This window comes from Cryptomeria japonica, chromosome 8 (genome assembly GCF_030272615.1).
Source record: "Cryptomeria japonica chromosome 8, Sugi_1.0, whole genome shotgun sequence".
In the NCBI taxonomy this organism is placed as follows: Eukaryota; Viridiplantae; Streptophyta; class Pinopsida; order Cupressales; family Cupressaceae; genus Cryptomeria; species Cryptomeria japonica.
The window spans coordinates 116976236-116997803 of NC_081412.1; the positions used below are offsets into that span (position 1 = coordinate 116976236).

The window sequence follows — 21568 nt, forward strand, 5'->3', positions numbered from 1 at the left end:
CAACCTATTATATGTGCTGCTTCCTCATATGAGTTATGGGCTAGAATGGGTCAATCACCTTATTCAATTAGCATTCTCAAGGTGACTTGGGAGGTTGGTCCTATATTCCTCCTTAGTAGTTTTGGTTTAAACACAATCATTGGATTTTTCAAAGTTATTTGAGTCTCATCTTGTAAATTTTGTAGAAGGCTTTGTACTATATAAAGGAGATTGTTGTGCCAATTCCTATATGGATGACGACTTATTTTCACCCGATCTCTATATTTCAAAATCCTTGAGCTTCACTCTAATGGTGCCTCCTCTTATTGTTCCTACCTTACCTCATGGGATTCTAGAAAGGTGAACAATTTTGGTAAATGGTCTTCCCCTCTTCAGATCTTCTAAAAATAAATATTGATGGTGCGTTTTATGATAATCCAAGCACTATTACGCTTGGAGGGGTCAAGTATGTTAAAGATGGGTCTGCTTGTTTTTTCTTCTTTATTGCTACAAGGTTCACACTAAAAATCAAATGGAAACATATGCTACTCTTCAGGGTCTTGAAAAAACTTATGCATTAGGATGGAAGAAGATTATTTGTGAAATTGACTACTTAATCATGATTTCTCTTTTGAATATAGGGAGGACTCACAAATTCTATCAACAAGTTGTTTTTTAGTTGAACAAAGTCTTCACCTTACTTCTTCGAATCCATATCTGTCAAGAATGAATCTTGGTTATATATTGTCTTGCCAAATGAGCTACACAAGAAAATTGTAATTTGAATGTTTTTGAGTAGGGTTCTTTATCTTCAAAAAAAGCTTCAACATTGAAACTCTACTTTATTCTCTAACGCAAAGCAAGTTTGATGACTACAAGTGACTACAACTCTATACTTCTTTAACATGCACGCTGACTTCTTCTTACCAACCTAGCTAATAAGAAACTGTGGCGTCAACTATTCTCTATATAAAGCAACGCCTAATCAAAAACACAAATTTGCACAAGACAATTAGTTTTCAATGGACTTTTTGCATTTTTACATCATTGAGAAGGTAAATTAAGAGGATCTAACTAATAGAAATCGCATAAAAGTCCATTATGATTTATAGATTTTGTATTTTTTGATTAAGAACAATTTTGTATGGAGAATAGATGGCTCCCTCTATTCCAAACTTATAATTGCTTTTGATTTTTCTTGAGATGGAGAACAATAAAAGTCAACCCTCTCATAGAGCTCATCTAGAGTCATTATATTGCAATATGTTTTGAGTATATATATATTTTTTAGAAAATAAAATAAAATTTGAAATATTGTAGTTACCGAGATGTTTGGAATTGGTACCATTCGCATAGCCTCCAATTCGTCTCCGACGCACAAAGCTATACAGGTTTTTTAAACGTTATGTTAGATGGGAGGAAATGCCGCCAAATGCTCTGCAACCCATGTAAGGGATTTTAAGGAATCCCCTCCATCGAAATGGGCGAGCAGGAGTTCCGCCAACCACAGTTTTCGCAGGTGCTTTCAAACATACTCCTGCTTTTTCCTTATGCATTGTTTAACTATGGTTTTATTAGAATGTCAGGGTTCGAATACACGACTGTTTATTATTCCATTTATCGTTCTCGTGTACAAGCTTTATGCTTCTTTTCCTACATGTCTGTAGACCACCAGTTTTCAAGTCCGTTTTTGCAACATGCACCGCTTTTTTTCATATAACTGCTTTAATACTGGGATTCTGCCTCGAGTTTTAGACCTTGGCCTTCAATACGGTCTCTGTTGTTTCATGTTCCTTGATTAAACCGGTTAGACTTCTATAATGTCCCTGTTAGAACTTTGAATATCGAATCTTCAAGAATAGTCATTATTCTATAATCTTTCTGTCATGCCACGAAGCAAGGGAAGACACAAAGAGCACAAATAACTCGAAGTGATGCCATCGTTCGGGAGAGGGAAGATGCCTAGATATCAACCATAGGACTAGGGACCCTTCTTGCAAGATCAATGCTATTTTACATTGATTTTTATGTAACATTAGAAGGCTGCAGGATTTAGATATCAAGGGTTTGAACCTTTAGAATTGAGTTGGTGCAATGTGTCTCCATTATATTTTGGGGCACATCTAAGTTATCACAAAACAGAAATGGGAAAGTAGATGGAAACGACATGCCAAAAAATGGGAATGGATGAGGTTGCACAAAAGAAATGGTTTCATGCACATACATATATTTACATTTTTCTGAGTTTTATATTCCTATGAAACATGACATGAACAATGAAGCCTGGATACGCGATATCATAAGAACTACACTTTTATGTATGAATAAAATATAGATTAAGTTTCTCATATCTAAATCATCAACCAATGAGTAAAAACATTTTAATATACTCATTAATTTCCAAAAACTATACTAATAATTCCAAGCATACATTAGGAAGTAAAACATTTTGACAGATCTCAAATGCTTTTGATGCACAAGCATGGGCAAATTCTTACCAGGCTCAGTGCAGCAGAGAAAACTTACACATAGTTTAAAATTTCTCTATCAGATAAAATTTCTCTATCAGATTCAGATTACAGGGAACATAGTAAATATTTACCCTTGGTCCATGACTGCAGACGAGGTGAGAAATTTGTGAAATTGCTTTGAGGGCTTTTTCCATCTCTTTACCAGTTGGAATTTGGTGACACCACCATGTTGATGATTGTGAAATGCTTGGGCGTAATTTTCTTTGTCAGTGTTTTGAAGGTCTAAAGGTTGGACATAATGCAACAAGGGATTAACTGTGGCATGGCAATCGTATTGCAACATGTAACAGTTAATTCAAGAACCATGGGGATCTGCTGTATTTATTTGGAAAAAAATGGAAATATAGAAAGATATGTATCATTTACCATAAGCTCCATTTAGCAAATAGGAGAAATGAGTTTTTGCAATAGGTTTGCACACACCAAAACATTTCTATCTGCACAAGAAACAAGGTGCCCTGTCCTCAACAGTCCTTTGCTGTTGCCGATGGTTGTGGACGTGAAAAACTTAAAACGCAGCAATTTCGTTGTTTCTTGCAATGCAGGGGCACATAGAGGACACTGCTTCAAATTTGGGAAGAATAATTATGAGCAGTTGCTTTTATGCAACCTTGTTGAGTAAGATGAGGTTAAGTCATAAACCAGCAAGCTTTTATTATGGAGAGCCCTGTTTTCTATTCCACAAGAGACAACGATCTTTCATAATGGAGCTCTCTGTTCTAATCTACACAAGTCTTGTGAAATGTTAATATTGATTATGAAATGACTTTGAATTATTGGGATGCCATACCCCACAGATGATGCCAAGTTCAAGTTCTAGGTGATTTTGTTAGGAAGAGATGTCCTTGGGCTGTAGTATCTAATAAGCTTAAGTTAACCAAACAGGGAAGTTTTATGATAACAGAAAAAAAATGTATGCAGCCTAAATATTATTGTTTTAAAAAAGCTCTGTTAATTGTTTGCGGGTTGTAGACCCTGGGTCCTGGTCTGGTTTGGCCTGGTTCCAGGGTCTGGATTTGGTCCCTCGAGGGTTCAGACAGGGTCCCGCCTAGAGCTTGTGGGTTCATCTAGGATAAACCCACGAGAACTTAGGGAGAATTTTGGAGGTTTTTGTGTCTAATGGGCTTGTGTCCAGTGTAATTCCTTTGTGTGGGCCAATGGATGAGAGTGGGGCAAGCACAGAGTGCGGTAGTTGCGATCAGCGTGGAATAAAATCGAACCATTTCTTAGTCTATCCATGCTCAACGAAGCTACATGCACAGGATGCAGCTCTAACAATTTAAACACTTTCACTACAAATGGCCAACAAAAACCTCTATCCATGCTTAACTTCAAGCAATACTTGTAATTTATAAGTTGTAGAAACTATATTTTTTATTCAATTCTTTAATATTAAACCATTGTTGTTGAATGCAGATACATTTACTGGGTAATGTATGTTAAAATTAATTAAATATTATATCTATTAATATTTTTTTATAATTTTATTGTTATATTATAATATTATATACCAATATTATTAATATTATATTATATATTAACTTTATTATTTATTAATATTAATTTTTTTATAATTTAATTATGATATTATAATATTATATATAATTAATACTGTTTAATGCAAAGTTCCCAGACTCGGACTCGGCTTTGACTTGGCAAGGCTGACTCGGCTCCTGACTTGGCTCGGACTCAGCAACGACTCAACAAAATAAGAAAACCCTTGAAATTTAGAGATTTTTAACGATTTAAAACTTGTTTCATACACCCACTATTGAATTAAGCTTAAACACACTATAACATCATCAAATAGAAGCTAATTTGATCACATACATAAACATACATCCATCACATGCGTAGAAATGTAAATTGTAGCTGAAGGAATTAGAAAACATAGATATATAGAGTTATAAATGTTGTCCAATGTATATAAAATCCATGACTTCAAATGTTCCCAAACATATATGTAACTGTAAAGTGTAAACAAAAACAAGTCTATGGCTCAGGCTTTGGCTCAACCTCGTCTATCTCCCTCCTAGAAAGGCGTCTAAGGTAGGTCCTGGATGACCGAGTAGCCATAGTCTCTGCCTGTGATGTGCTAGTCTGAGTAGCCATAGGTGTTGTGCCTGATCGTGCTCTATCCTCCTCCTCTGCCATAGCCACAGCCTCAGCCTCTTTGTCTGCCTGGTCAACCCACTCAAGGTCCTCATCAGTGAAGACTAGATCGGTGGACTCAGTGAGCCAATTGGACTCGGGGTCGACTTCCTCTAGGGTGATCGGAGAGGAGTCAGTGTCCAAAATCTGTCTGGTCCTGAGACAGAGGTTGTAATGAACAAAGACTAGATCATTCAACCTCTCCACAGACAATCTATTTCGCTTCTTCGAGTGGATGTGCTTGAACATGCTCCAGTTGCGCCCACATCCAAAAGCGCTCACATCCAGAAGCGCTACATGGATGGCTCAATATGCGGATGACAATTTTTTGAAGGTTTGGGGTTGAAGGCCCAAACATTTGTCACCATCTATCTGAGATAAGGAAAAGAAAAAAACATTAGTCTCATTTCCAACTTTAAAGGTAGATTATAAAATGAAAATTTAAAATGCATAAGTCATAAACTTTAGAATTTTTTACCTGGTTGCAATTTTGTCCGACCCTCTTTGCACAATTGGCTGGCAAAGATCGCCCCTACTGCATTATTAAATGCATCCATCTTGAGCAGTGTAGTTGTGGTATCAGTGCTCATCCGTTGTACTACTGAATATAGCCTGCTAAGAACCTCCTCATTCGCTTTGAAATCAGCACGGAAACGAAATGATGGATTGAGGTAATAAGCTGCTGCATGGATGGGCCTATGAAGCTGGGTATGCCATCTTCTATCAATTATGTTCCAAATGGGCCTATACTTATCCTCAACTCCAGCATATATAGATCTAATGGCCTCCTTGGCCCCATCCATGCCCTCATATATGTAGCCCATAGCGGGCTTCTCCCCATCAACAACTCGTAGGAGAACTACTAGGGGCTCAGTGACCTGCAAATAATGTTAAACAAAAATAGTTAAGTCACAGGTGTGCATGAAAATAAGAAAAATTGCAAAGTTGCACAATGCAAACAAAACAAAAACATGCATATAAATTTATAAAATTACCTGCACAATCTCTGCATAAGGGGTCCAAAAACCTGGCTCATAAAAAATGCAATCTGCTACATCCATCCCTGCAGTGGTCGTAGCATAGGATGAGGAAGTACACTCCTCACCAACAAACATGCGCCTCAAAGATGGCTTTGATTTTATCAAGGATTTCAATGTGAGGAAATTCGAGACAAATCTCGTTATACCAGGACGAGCCAACTCCCTTTCCCCCGTGTATTGCCTCATAATGCTAAGGACCAATGCATGATTGTAAATAAATTTGCATATATTCTTGGCCCTTTCAACGCATTCTTTCACCCATCCAAGCTTATCTATATCCTCCAGCATGAGGTCAAGGCAATGGGCCGCACATGGAGACCAAAAGATTTTTGGGTGCCTCTCCATCAAAAGTTTTCCTGCAACAATTTTAAATTAGTTAAAGAATTAGATGTGATAAGTATGAAGAAATTTTACCATTACTATTTAAAAGTTAAAAGTTAAAACTTTAAAGAAAACTTTTAAAGTTTACCTGCAACAATATAACTTGCTGCTTTATCCGTCACCACTTGTACCACATTTTCTTCCCCCACCTCATGTATAACTTCCTCAATAGCCTCACATAAGTATGCCGCATTTTTGACATGTGAGGAAGCATCGATGGACTTCAAAAACATGGTGGATCCTGAAAATAAAACAAATTAATTATCAATAAATTAGAATGTAAATTATTCAATTTCAATCACAATGCATTTAGAGAAGTAAAATGATCAATCACTTCCGCTGGAAACAAAAAAATTTAGGAGTGTTCTATTCCTCCTATCAGTCCAACCAGCTATCATGATGGTGCAACCCTTGTGGCTCCAAGATTTGTGGTGCTCCTCTAGGTCAACTTTCATATCTTCCACCATTTCCAACAAGAGAGGGCCGCTCAACTCAGTATCACTAGGGGCTTTAAACTCCGTCCCACAAATGGTTACTGCATCAATCATGCCTTGCCAATAAGGAGACCTGTCACAAATTGAAATAGATTAAATAAGAAAAGTTCAATTTCAATTTCAATTTTCAACTTCAAACCATAAAATTTTAAATTTTAATTTAAAACAATCAAATAAAAAAGTACTTGGCTGCAATAAATGGAATGTTGCAGAAGTACCAAAACTTGCAAATTGCTTTTCTTCCTACATCATGGACCTCCTTGTTCCAAGACATGCTCTCAAGCGAGCACTGTGCGCTAGGAGTAGTGTGTGGTACAAAAAAATTGTCTATCTTGGATTTTCGCACTCGAGGACCAAAAGTGTGACTAGTAGGAGTAGAAATAGAAGTACTAGCACTAGCAAAAGCACTAGGACGAAAGGGAGGCATAGAAGAACCCTCCCCAACACAACCTATGGATGCAGCTGTGGATGCGGATGCGGATGTAGGTGGAGGGGAACCAATATGACAACTCCTCTCTTTGTCTTTTTTTTGTTTGCTTATGTATTTCAAAATTTTCTAATTGGACGTAACAAAAACGAACTGCTTCGGGAGGTGCTTCCGTACAAGGCTCAGTATCATGACCACGTATGCCAACAATATGATATTTCAATCTATTTATCCCCCCATGATTAATTTCCTTACAAAAAATACACTTGGTTTGATTTTTTTGTCTACCAGGGAATTCTTCAGTGTATTTCCATGCCTCATCTTTTTGACCATGTTTCCTAGGCTTAGGTTGTGGAGGATTAGGATGAGCCATTAGGAGAAAAAATTGTTTTCAAAATGTGAGGGCTGCTGCAATAAGACAATTTTACAAATCACCATTTGAGCATTGTGTTTTACAAAGTTTTAAATTTAAACTAATTAAAAAAAATCAGCAAAAACTAATTTGTGCATTGTGTTTTATCTTGAAAATTTTCAAATTTCAAAGAAAGAAATTAAGAATTGAGAAAAATCAGCAAACCCTAGATTTTTTTTAGAAAAAATTGTAAATACATGTATACAATTAAAAAAAAATAAAAATCTAGGGTTTGCTATGCTATTGTTCTATTTATCTCATTGTGATTGAAGTATGCAATATAGATTTGGAAAGTTGAACTTAAAAAAAAAAAACAACAAAATGAAAAATCCATAAATATAGAAAAAAAACCAACATAATCAATAAAAATTAACACTTACCTCTTTCAAATTTGTTGAGAAGTGTTTTAAATGAGCTTCTATGGACTTCTTGATGCTCTCAATGCAACTGTAGTGCTGCCCCAATGTGATTTGTGCAAGCTTTTCACCACTTCCTCTCAACTGGTTGCAAAACTATGGCTTCCTATTTTTCTTTTTTTCTCTTTTTTCCTCTATTCCACTCATAAAAGTGAATGCCAATCCCTTTTAGGGTTATAAGAAAGGGAAATGGCAAAAAAAATCATTAAAAAATGTTTTTTTTTTTTGTTTTTTTGACTGCAGTTTTTTAAGTGACGCCAGTCGGGTCACAACCCTCGGACTCGGTGGGTCAGGGAGCGACTCGCTAACTCGGCGAGTTAGGTGAGTCACGCCCCCTGACCCGTCCGAGCCCGGGTCAGGGTCACCGTGACCCAACAGGGGTCACTCGGCCCGCTGACTCGCGTGACTCCCCGCGAGTCACGAAACTCTGGTTTAATGTTTATAAATATTATTGTACATTAAAAATATGTACATTACGTTTGATATTTTTATTTTAGGCGATAAATATATATATTGATATGTTTTTAGCAATGAACCAAAAACAAACCCAACCCTTAAAAAAATCTTGACTGAACCCTCAAACCCGATCCTGAACCAGTAATTTATGAAAAAAGATATTGGGTAAGGTATGATCCATGACTTTGGTCTGAAGGGGAGTTATTGCTAAAACTTAATAGGAATTTAGATGCCATTGTTTTTGAGATTCTTTTAGATTGAAACTAGCAGCTACATGTATAAATTCCATAAATAGACAGCTAGTTTGTATGTTTCGGTTGTAGTCAAAATAAAATGTTTGATTATGTTGTATGACATGGACATGTTAGTACTTCAACCTATGATATCTGATAGGTCTTATGGGCATTCTGTCATATAGTCATCAATCTTTAATAGGTTTGGGCCTTGTTTGATTATGTATCAAAACTCCAACAAATATCAATAAGAATATGCGTGTGATAATGCCTCCAACAAATATCGGTAAGAATATGCTTGTGATAATGCTTTATCCATTTTATGCACACATGAATCTGTAACCTTTTTAAATGGCAACAGGGATCCACAACCACTTTCCTTGATCCTTATTTTTCTGTATATGTAAAATTTTGAACTTTAACATGCAGTTATAGATTGTTTTGCCTTTCTTATTGGCTATTTCTAATCTCTTGAACGTCAAGTCAGTTGTTTCCTTTTAGCATTGTTTCATGATGCGCCCCTTGGATTTGAGGGACATCTTGGGAATGGGGGGAGTTGGACGCAATGTCATCTGCTCATACCTTGAGACTTTAGGGTGTCCTGCACATTGACACTCAAAAACAACAAAAAAATATTAAAAATCATTCTAATACAAATAAAACAAATAAAATTGTTAAAAATCACAGTCAATGATTTTTTAAAAAGATGACATTTTTTTGGGGAATTGTTTGCAGGACCAATTCACAAAAAAATGGGTATTATTGGAATTTTTTGGAGAATTTTGCTTCTAAGCTTGATGCAGTTGTAGAAGCTCTTTTCTTAGGACATTGAGATCTCCCTGTAAGACCTACAATTGGGAAGGCAAAGCTCCATTGCCGACCAACTTCAACTTTTCACTACAAGACAAAGAAGACAAAGGAAAATTGAAGCTTGGCATCAAGACATGGAAAATCCAATCCTTAAATTGCTTGAGCATCATCATCTCCTCTATGTTCTACATGAAGGCAACAATAATTATAGCACAAGTCCTATAAACTTTCAATCTCTTCCAAACCAATAGGTCTTGAAACAATTTTGACTAGTCTTAGTGTCATAAGATTATAATTGAGGAAGATTCTAATAGAGCCATTTGTCAAAAACAACCCTGGTAAAGTAGATCCCATGTTTTCCTTGAAGGCCTTAGCAATGCCATAGCTGTAGACAAAATTGACCATTGAGCAAGACAACCAATAGACCTACATGACTAAATAGAGAAATTGATGCTAACAAGCATTGAAAAGTGGACTATATGTTTCCTTACATGATAATGGACTTTTGATTAATGCCACGACATGTGCAAGCACAATAATCACCCCATTCCTCAAACCCATCTAGGGTGAACACTCTCATTGCAAAAACAAAAACAATTCTCAAAAGTAGAAAATGCAAAGAGGTAATATAATTTAGATCACAAGCATGGAAAAAGGGGCTAAAGTAAAATCATTTTCAAGGAGGTATATCTAAACATAGAAGAGGGGCTAAGACTCGTCAAGCATTAAGTTCTTCATTGATCAAATCAAAGGAAGAGCTTGATCAATCTTGGTGTTGGTGAGAAGGTTGCCAACTTTGTTGCATTCATGGAAACAGTGGGAAAATAAAATCCCTGAAACCCTTGCAAATGCCAAGCCCCTCTTGTAAGAGGCTTTTGCTTTTCTAGCTAGGAGAAACCATTATTTTCAAATCTGTGATCATTGGAGAGGATTAACCTTCCACAATAATCTTCTTGCAAATCAAAGCAACTAGGGAGAGGCCTTGAACCATTGCTATCCATTTTACTTCCTTATTAGTCTTGAGACTAAGGGAAAAAGGTCCCCCCTTATCCAACAACCCTTGAGAATCTTGAAGGACACAACCTATCCTACTAAGCCAAGGTTTCTCCTTAAAGCTTCATGAAAATTAAGCTTGAGAAAATTGGCTAGGGATTCCATCCATTTTTGTTGAGTCCGAACAATGTGCCTTTCAATTACCCAATGAACAAGGGCAATCAAAGAATTGTTTCTTGAATCATTAATTTGTGGATCCTATAGGTGCTCATTTCCATATTAAAGCAAAGCAATTTATAAGGGTTAAAGTTAGAAATTGAATGCATATACATTGGAAGAAATAACATAGCTTGACTACGACAGAAGTAAATACTTCACAAAAATCTTCAAGGTATAAGACATAACTTAGGGAGGTACTAAATACTAGGAGCTGTAGCCTCTTCTACATTTTCATTGTATTCTTTGTGATAATGAAGGCATAGTAAATAGATTGGAGATGAGAAGATTACCATTTGTTGTGATAATCTTAATAGATCTACATATAGTGCAAAGTCAAGGCAGAATAGAACCACACTGTCCAATCAATCACAAGAAGGAATTGACGAGGAAGCAGGAGGAGCTCCCGACATACAAGTCCCATGCATACTAGTTGGCCCACCACCCATGTCTAATAACAAAGAATCTTCCCCCAAATTTTCACCCACTTACAAGACCTCTTTCTAGGAAAGGAAAAGGGCGTGGAAGACTCACTACCTTACAATGAGATCACCGAACTTGGCTTCTAGTTTGGCTGAAAAGTCAATAGTAATTGATCCTGCATGCATAGATCTGCATTCTGATCCAAGTTGTGTCAATTAAGAATTTCCTCGATGAATGCCAATGACTCAAAATTTCTGATTCTGAAGGTGTATTTGTGTCATTGTTTTGAGACTACTCCACTGTAAGGAATAACATATCCTCTTCTTTCATGATATATCTTGCAATATAGAGAAAGTAGCTGTGGCAAACCTTGCAATTCCAAAGGAATCTCTAGGCAAGCCAATAGTTGAAACAAAGCCTCATTGCATTGGGATATATAAGTGATGCAGGAGCATCCTGGATTAAATGGCAATAGACATCACCCAAAAATATTTTCAGTTTTTGTTTTCTCAATTTTGACTTGATTTCAAGTTTGTTTTGGTGTAGTGGTCTCATTGGCATCTCTCTTTTCAAAGTTTCGCTCCAGCTCACGAAAAGTTATGCAGTCACCAACTAATAGTGTTGTAGCTGCAACTGCTTGAATGCAAATGCTGAAGTATAAACAGGGCATCTGAACTGTTTGACAGAATACTACAAGGAATTGTTGTCTCATATGCAAATTAACTTGGCAAGCATCAAACCAAATTCTGCAACCTTTGTCAATATCTCTCCAGCGTGAGTCAAAATGGGAGTTTTGATGTCCATCGAAGCATTGAACCTCTAAATTTTTTTTCAACAAATGCCAAGTGGACAGGTGTTGAATCAATTCAGCTCATAAATGGTGGCAAGAAGAAAAGAAAACGGTAGGCTATGGAGGAAAAAGAGCAGAAAACAATGTTGAAGTGTGCAGGGAAAACATTGGGACAGGGCAGATTTAAATAAAAAGAGATAGAATGTGCAGTTGAATTTTTGTTTGCAAATTGCAATTAAATAATAAACAATGGCATATGAAAAGAACAGGGTAATTGAATACCACAGCCAAGAGACAAAGTGCGTGGAAAGGAAGCCCAAGAGAATGAAGAGCCCAGAGTTAGAGGAGTTAAATAAATTTACAAATATAGAGGTGAAATGGAGATGGTGTGGGGTTACATAGCAGAGGATAAAAGTTGCGTAGGATAAAGGGAATTTGAAAAGGTTTAGAACTGAATACGAATGGTAATGCATAAGAATTAGCAAAGGAAGAGAAAGGAGCCTCGTTAGTATTGATTGAAGGGAAAGAGGATTGGGAGTTCAAGTTGAGAGTAGGGTAAAATTGAGTGTGCAGAGATGACTGTTACAGAGGAGAATTAACAGTGAATGTATAAAGAGCTGGAATAAAATAAAGAAAGAGCTTGTATGGGGAGAAAATACATTGTAAAGCCACAATTTTACTAAAGTGTTTTCAGTTTGAATAGAATAATTTTTTTCTCTTTATTGCAAATTGAGTGTGTGTTGGAGCAGAGAGTCTCTGTAGTTTTGTTTGTGTTTTTTGTGTCGAATTGCAGACCAAAGTCTTGCATCAAATGTTATCAAAGCCAGAGGTTTTGAGTGCATAGGCAGAGCACCAAACATGAGGCAGCATATGCCAGGACTTGCAGTTGAATAGTGGAGTTGTGTGAACAGATCGTCGACCATGAGGCAGTTTGCACTTGAGAGTGTGAAGTGGTTGTGGAGAGCTCAAAAGGACTGATGCAAGTGTGCGAAGTCCCGGCCGATTGAGCGCTAGGAAGCTGCGAAGGTGAATGTTATACATATTGAAGAGTGAGACAAGTGAAGGTGAAAGATTGCAGCAGATGAGAGGATGAGTCTGAAGAAGAGGACGAGGTGCGTTAGGGTGCCCATGTTGATTTCGTTTGTGGAACGATATTGGGAAGAGAGCTATGGAATGTGGAGAATCCTATTCAAGAAGGATAGTTGCAGCTAGAAGAAGAGAGAAGTGATAGCAGCCCACACAAATGAAGAGAAAAGAGAGGAGAGCATGGTCATGGAGGATCGTGAGTGAATGCAGCGGATGTGATGAAAATACCTCGTAGGTTGACATAGTAGAGGAAGAAGTTTAGAAGGTAGAGGAGGTAGATCAAGGACTTGATGGTGACGATGCATTGTTTGAAGAAGAAGTCATGAAAATTGAAGAGTTTTTCGTGTTGAGTGAAGATGTAGTAGAGCTGCTTGAGGAAGTTGCAGTCGCAGCGGAAAGTGATGAAGAGGACGTTTTAGTAGAGGTAATTGATTTTTTTGAGTTTTGTGAAAAGAGATTAATAAAAATGAGTTAGTTGCAAATGTTACATATGAGCATGAAGATGTTAGAGGAAGAAGTTTAGAAGGTAGAGGAGGTAGATCAAGGACTTGATGGTGACGATGCATTGTTTGAAGAAGAAGTTGTGAAAATTGAAGAGTTTTTCGTGTTGAGTGAAGATGTAGTAGAGCTACTTAAGGAAGTTGCAGCCGCAGCGAAAAGTGATGAAGAGGACGTTTTAGTAGAGGTAATTGATTTTTTTGAGTTTTGTGAAAAAGAGATTAATAAAAATGAGTTAGTTGCAAATGTTACATATGAGCATGAAGAAGTTAGAGGGAGAACGCAAGTGGATTTTGCAAGTATTGCAAATTGGCGTCAAAAGGCAGCATGTTTACATGTCAAAGTAGTAGAGGGTACTGCCGGTGAGATTTGGTGGAGGTGGTCCGTTCGTGGTGGGTCAAAATCCACGAGAGGAAGAGTGGAGAGGTTATTTGGTTGAGGAGGTCGGCTGATGGTGGGTTGGATTTCATGAAGAGAAAGAGGAGCCTTTGTTGGAGGAGGATGGTCTATGGTGGAGGAGAATCCACATGGGTGAAGAGGAGATTGGTTAATGCTTGGTGGAGGAGGACAGCAAGTGTCCCAACTAAGTGCTAGAAGAGGCAGAGAAAGAAGCTATCTCTGTCTACATCAGCGATAGAGTTCACTGCAGGTTGTTTACTACCCGAAAGGGTAGTTCAGCTACCTAACTCAATTTTTTCCTGCCTGGTGTGTTTGATGTAGGAGCATCCCGGGTTAAATGGCGATCGACATCACCCAAAATGATTTTTCAGTTTTTGTTTTCTCAATTTTGGCTTGCTTTCCAGTTTGTTTTAGTTTAGTAGTCTCCTTGGCATCTCTCTTTCAAAGTTTCACTCTGGCTCACAAAAAGTTATGCAGTCACCAACTAGTAGTGTTGTAGCTGCAACTGCTTGAATGCAAACGTGGAAGTAGAAACGGGGCATCTGAACTGTTTGACAGAATGCCTCAATGAATTGTTGTCTCATATGCAAATCAACTTGGCAATCATGAAACCAAATATTGCAAATTTTGCCAATATCTCTCCAGCGTGAGTCAAAATGGGAGTTTTAATGTCCATCAAAGCATAAAATCTTTAAATTTTTTTCCAACAAATGCCAAGTGGACAGGTCTTGAATTGGTTCAGCTCGTTAATGGTGGCAAGAAGGAAAAGAAAATGGCAGGCTACACAGCAAAAATAGCAGAAAACAGTGTTGAAGCGTGTGGGAAAAACATTGGGACAGGGCAGATTTAAATAAAAAGACAGTGTGCAGTTTAATTTTTGCTTGCAATTAAATAATAAAGAATGGCATATGAAAAGAACAGGGTAATTGAATACCACAGCCAAGAGACAAAGTGTGTGGAAATGAAACAAATCGCCCAAGAGAATGAAGAGCCAAGAGTTAGAGGAGTTGAATAAATTGACAAATATAGAGGTGAAATGGAGATGGTGTGGGGTTGCGCAGCAGAGGATAGAACTTGCGCAGGATAAGGGGAATTTGAAAAGGTTTAGAACTGAATATGCATAGTTCTGCTTAAGAATTAGCGAAGAAAGAGAAAGGAGCCTCGTTAGTAGTGATTGAAGGGAAAGAAGATTGGGAGTTCAACCTAAGAATAGGGTGACTGTTACAGAGGAGAATTAACAGTGAAAATATATAGAGCTGGAATAAAATAAACAAAGAGCTTGTATAGGGAGAAAGTTTTAATAAAGTGTTTGCAGCTTGAATAGAATAAATTTTTATCTCTTTATTACAAATTGAGTGTGTGTTGGAACAGAGAGACTCTATAGTTTTGTTTGTGTTTTTTGTGTCAAATTGCAGACCAAAGGTAGTCTTCTTGCATCAATAAGCAGCTCACATAAGCCTACATGGGGAAAATAAATTCTCTGTTGGCTTCAAATAATAATGATAATGATTTTGCAATCAATGCAATGAAATCATACAACCACTTGCCCAAGAAAATAAGAATCATTTGGGCAAGTGAAAGTTTGGTACTGATGACAAGACCAAAGGCGTTACATCAACTTTTAGAAGGTCCTCAATCTCCCACTCACTTGGATTCACACTTGTCTTTGTGGAGAAAGGAATTTGAGAAACCATTACATTTTCTAGGAGATTGGCAATATTATTACTTTCTTCATAACAAATAGCTATACTTGATGGCCTCAATGTTGGTTCCAATCAACCTATCCTTCTCTAAGATGTGATTGAACTTCCAATTCAACAAGCTTGCTTTCCCTTAAGGCACCCTCAACCTTCAGCCTTTTGCAATGCATAGAGCTTGCTAGTTTCATCCCTTCAAGAAGTGCTAAAAGTTTTGCTTCATTGTTCAGCTTTGTGCCTAAGAAAAAAGAACCACCTTTTAAGAAGGCAGTAAAGAACAATTTGATAAGTACACCAGCTCTGCTAAACCCATGCTATCTTTTGCAGCATCATCAAATTTAGCTAAATGTATCTTCACAAGGAAGATGCCATTTACTTTCTAAATGTTTTTTTTCTTTCCAATTATCTCATGAGTGGGGGATGGGGGAAGGGGAATAAACGGATCGTTATTGTAGTTGCTCTTTAGAATTCCAGCTTCTTTTGGTTTGTTTATGTTATTTTTAGCTATTTTTTAATCTATTTTTTTTTTGGTCGATAATAATTGTTTTTTATTGCATTATAATATAGAGAAATTACATCAGAAAATTTCGGGCTTCCAGACTGCGAATTTGCCCAATTATAGTCATTTTCCTTACTTTCATAACCCATAAACACCCTTACCCTTATATCAAAAGACATCTAAACAACAAACCTTTACCATACTGTCCAACTTTCACTACTTCCCATAGGGTGAAATACAATCCCTGAACATCTATATCCAAAACCACCCAGACCCTACTATATCTTGCAGAAAATGAGGCATCTATAATCCGCCTTATAAAACTAAACACATTAAAAAACCAACTGTTACTACCTTATTACACTAACCAAGACTTATTTGTATACATTAACCTTCCTCCTAGTCTAAATCGGAGCTGCTCCAGCGTCGTCTGTGAAGTTTGCCTCAAAAGCTCTTCGTTTCCTCACCCCTGACCGCTTGCCTTTAGGAAAAGCCTCCGGCCATGCTCGTGTCAGCTCAATGTCTTCCTTCTTATGCCTCAGAATAATCCTCTTTACGTTCTCCCAGGCTCTCGCCCTTTCCAAAACATAGGCCTCCTTGTCAACTTTCCCAATCCATCGGACGAAAGAAACTATGCCGAATTCATCAGCATCCTTAGCTTCTGCAAAGCCCTCTGAGTAATCAAAACCAACCCCAGGCACCGCCCATTCTAGAATGGAGTCCAAACCTTCGAGCATTGCATCTTCAAAAATGGATGTAACTGCCCATTTAACTGTGTCTGTGTTATCACTAGATTCCAAACCCCAAGCTATTACCATCGAAATAATATGCAAGTTCACCGTCACCTTGAGACATTCTCCATGAAAAAAGGCCCCACAACCTCCATCACCGTGTTGACCATCTCTGCATCCTTGAATCTTAACAGCCCCGACATTCTATCTCTGCTCACAACTCCTTTAAATCCCTTCTGCTGCTTTTTAGTGGTTACTGTGAAGTTTGCCTCCATGGTTTTGAATTGTGAGCTTCCTAACTTCTTTAAATTCGTCTCCTATCTTCCCTAGAGATTCCTAGATTTCTTCGCTTCTCACCTTACCCAAATTTACACAACAACCCTCGGCTTTATAGGCCTTGCGCATGTCTTGGTTATTGATGTGACATGCCATCCTTCTAATCATGTCGACGCACCTCTAAAAATCTTGAGGGTTCCTTACACTGGCCCTCTATCTTTAACTTGCTCACTTATCTTTATGAAAGCTTTAAATGTTTTCCAAGAAGAAAGAAATCATTAAAAGTTGAGCATCCCATAGATGCCGCCACATCCAACTTTTGTTGCCAAAATTTAACGGATCATCATTTCCTAATCTGTGCGAGATTTCAAATCAAACTTCCCAGAGAGGGAGCCGCACTAATTTTGTTGCAAGATGACATCACCCTCCTAACGTCACCCGTCCCACGCCTGACATCCACTCATTGCACTGTCACATCTCCCAGCGATGGGATCCCTTGGAAATCTTCCAGTTTAACTTCACCTTCTAAATCAAATGAAGAGCCCATTTGGATAGTCTGTCAGCAGTTTGATTGCCTTCTCTTCAAATATGACTAATTTTGAAATTTTCAAAAAAATTTAACTCCCCTTTTATCATAGCGATGAATCCTTGAAGATGCCATGCTTTGATCTCCCCATTCATTATAGCTTGGATTATAATTAGGGAGTCTCCTTCAAGCTTCTAGCTAATCCAACCGCTAGAAGGGCTGCTTGCACTTCAGCCTCATTGTTCGTGCTTTTCCTAAGTCTTTTGGTTCCACATTTAATTAAATCTACATTGTCATTCCACATCGCAAAACTTGCTCCTGCTAAGCTTCTGGATGTTTGGGCTGCCCCGTCAAAATTTACTTGAAACCAACCCTTCTCTGGAGGCTTCCACCGAGCTTCCAATACTTTCTTATTCTGCCCCTTGTTGCTTGCCATGGATCCATGCCTGATCTTAATTCCCGGCCAGGCTTTCTGCATATTCCTATCCATTAAGGTGAAAGGGGTAGTCATTGAGAAGGCTTGTGATGCAGCTGAGGCTACAACCTCTTCAATAGCTCTGTTAATTCTGAGTAGTAGCCTCCTCACATCCTCGGCCTTATCTTGAAAAATTCTATGATTACGTTCTTTCCAGATCTCCCATATTACTACAAAGGGGCTTATTTTCCAGACACTTGAAAGGGTCGACTTACTAGGTTGCCTTGGCCAACTTTCAAATACCTCTTTGAGGGAGCATTGAAGAGGACCCTGCCAATTTAAATTCCCTTGAAGATCAGACCAACACCTCTGTGCTACCTCACAATTTAGAAGCAAATGATCGACAGACTCCTCCGATTTATTGCACATCACACACTTGGTCGGGCCCACAAAACCTATCCTCTTCCTTCTCTCCCCTGTTAGGATTCTACCTTTGACAGCTAACCATGCAAAGGCACCAGCTTTCGGGAGGCACTCTTTGCTCCAAAAAAGGTCCCATACTCTTGAGTGGTTCTCCTCCCTTCCTTCCAAAAATTGGTAGCCCAATTTAACTGAATAGTTCCCATCCCTTGCACCACACCAAATCACTCTATCCTCTGTGCCTGTAAGAAAGATCTTCCTTTGATCAAAAACATCCCTGAGCCTTTGCTGCAACTGAGCCGATAGACCTGTTGTCGAAAGGTCCTTCCAAACCCATTCCTTTCCTATTTCACCCTCAATGCACCTCATGTAATCCTTTACTTTATCTCCCCAAAGTTGCACCAATTGTTCCTTTGTCTCTGAGAAGTCTCCTAGATCTATTATTGCTGTGAAACCTGCCCATGAATCCTCCCAAAACTTAGCTTTTGTCCCTTTACCAATCTGCCATGTTAGATGATCCGTAACCACCCCACGGCAATCCATTATGAAATTCCAAATAGCAGACCCTTTAGGGGGGTTGCAAATTGTGAATACTCTGTGATCCTCTGGAGAATCCAAATATTTTTCTCTCAACACTTTAACCCACATCTGATTTTGATTAGTGTAAATGTTCCACACCAGTTTAGCCCCTAAGGCAGTATTCATTTTATGCCAGTCTCTCAAACCAGCACCCCCTTTAATCTTTGCCTAGCATATTTTATCCCATGCCAATAATGGAATTTTTTCCTGTTCATTTGCCCCATTCCAAAAGAATTTTTTCATCCTTTGTTGAATTGAATTAATAACCTTTTTTGGGATCTTTAAACACATCATAGAGTAAATAGGAATAGCTGACACTACAGTTCTCAACATTAAAATTCTACCAGCTGATGTAAGCCATCTACTTTTCCACCCATCCATTTTATTTATACAGCTATCAATTAGATTCTTCCACAAATCAGATATGTTTGCGCCTCCAAAGAAGGGGATTCCTAAATACTTACTTGGACGAGACCCCACTTTCATGCCCAGAATTCTGCAAACTTCCCTCTGCTTACAAGGTTTAGTGTTGAAAAAAAATATTTTAGATTTATTCCAATTTACTTTCTGACCTGAAGCTTTTGTTTTTGCCATCTTTGAATCCCATACCTGTGTTCCTCCATACTTGAAACTTGGAGAAACACTGCCTTTGTGTCCATGCGTCCTCAAAATTGAAACAAAGAGCAAGAGTCCTCTTCATTCACTTGCCACACATGGGTAGCATGATCCATTGCCCACCACAAGTAAATTTAGCAGAAACTTAGTGTTCCGCGAAACGTGTTTCCCCCCCTCCAGGCCCAAGTCCCCTCGTCCCGGAAGCCCGTCCCCGTGTCCCCTCGTGTCTTTGTCCCCAACGACCGTGGAACAATGGCAGAAAGTTTTATTGTGACAAAATAGTTACATGTTTATAATTTAGTGTATGTGTTACCCAAAGCTGTCTTTATATAAGTGGTCCTCTTTTAAATCATGCACATGAAGATCCTTTCATATAAGTGAGCGTCTCCTTAGTTATTTCAGGAGAATGAGTGTTTATGCATTTACACTTGTTTGTAAAGAACCGTCATTTTTTCCAACCATCCTTATTCCAGGTATAATTTTCTTTCCTAGTTCTATCAGGCAGGGCTCTACATTTAAGCCACATTTTTTTAGGGCTGAACCGACAAGTAGGTTTTGATGAATAAGAAACCTTTTAAAACAAGAGTATTTTAGGCTCAATATGCAAGGACCAAATGATACTGACCTATCAGACCATTTTCTAAGAGAGTTAATAAAGTTGCATTTATCATAAAGATAATAATAGCAAAAACTCTTTTAAAATTGATGCGACAAACCAAAAGATAAGATTTCCTTTTTCAGTATATTGAGAATTTGAAAAAATGCTCAATAATTCATAAAAATAAAGAAGTAGATGTTTTTTAACTAAATGCCAAATATAGGAAAATATGTTGCTTTTGCATCCAGTGCAGCTCAAAACATTTTTTATATTTTTGCTCTTCCATGAATGCCCTTGACTGCACCCCAATGGATCGAATGTTTAGTTACTTTGGCAGAGTCCACATCTGCAATATAGAAATAAAGTTTTGACAGAAAATTCAAAAAACAAGTATTTTACAGGCAAATTGAAAAAAATGGATAAATTGTTTATTTTATTTGCAATTAAACTGGCCTCAGGAATTTTACCAGCAATTTAAGGGAAAACAAGCAGCCTTGGGAATTGTGCCAATGAGTTGTGAGTTATTAAAGGTTTTTGCTACTATGAGTAAGACTATTGTTAAGGTTTTGATAGAAAGCTAATTTATCATAGAATGCTCAGCTGGAACTTCTAAAGGAGGCTCTAGAATCCATCTAATATAAAACCAAAATTCAGTATTAAAGCTTAGCTTCACCAAGGAGGAAAACCCCTTCAAGGAACTTGCTAGCATAAAGTAAGTTCTTCTTTGGGAGTCTGGGACATTATACGCCAACTTAATAACCCTCTGTGGAATGGGTTTACTATAATGAATGATTTTAACAGAAGATTTGATCCCTCTGGAAAACCAATTGTTAGCAGAACACTCTGAACCAAGGCAACCAAGGCTAGAGCTTTGTTTTATCTGTGATTAAACTGGCCTTGGAAATTGTGCTAGCAATCAAAGGGAAAATTGGCAGCCTTGGGAATTGTGCCGGTGACTAGATTGGATTGCCATTTGGGCCAAGCAGTGATTTATCAGGCTAAGTTGTGAGTTATTAGGGATTTTTGCTGCTATTATCAAGACTATTGATAAGGTTTTGACAGAAAGCTAATTTATCAGAGACATGCTTAGCTGAAACTTCCTCTAAAGGAAACTCTAGAATCCATCTAATATCACACCAAAATGCTTAACCTCACCGAAGAGGAAAACCCCATCAAGGAAATTACTAACATTAGGTAAGTTCTTTTGGAGTCTAGGACATTATACACCAACTTAATATCCTTGTGGGGAATGGGTTTATTATCATGATTGATGTCAACAAAAGATTTGATTCCTCTAGAAAATCAACTTTTAGCAGAACAGCTCCGAATGAAGGCAACCAAGGCTAGGCTTTTTTTTTTGGGTGAGATTCCACCAAATAGATTCAAAAGCTTGGAAACTATGTTACTGGGTTCGGCATCGGAAGCCCAGATGTGGTCCGGGTTCGACCCAGGTTTGGGTCCGCTCCTGGTGCAGGGT

At 37.9% G+C, this 21568-nt stretch overlaps 1 protein-coding gene across 9 annotated transcripts in view; it reads left to right on the plus strand.

Moving 5' to 3' along the window:
* The first annotated feature begins 1316 nt into the window (after positions 1–1316).
* The window catches only part of LOC131031267 (uncharacterized), a 183793-nt gene continuing 163541 nt past the window's right edge, over positions 1317–21568 (plus strand). For 4 of the 9 annotated variants that reach the window (XM_059209682.1, XM_057962334.2, XM_059209683.1 and 1 more), the window contains exon 1: positions 1320–1498. In XM_059209682.1, coding sequence (XP_059065665.1) covers positions 1460–1498 — 39 coding nt within the window. In that variant the 5' untranslated portion in view covers positions 1320–1459. Of the gene's footprint in view, positions 1499–21568 lie in introns of all 9 variants that reach the window. The other 5 variants (XM_059209686.1, XM_059209687.1, XM_059209684.1 and 2 more) reach the window with 3 other exon arrangements.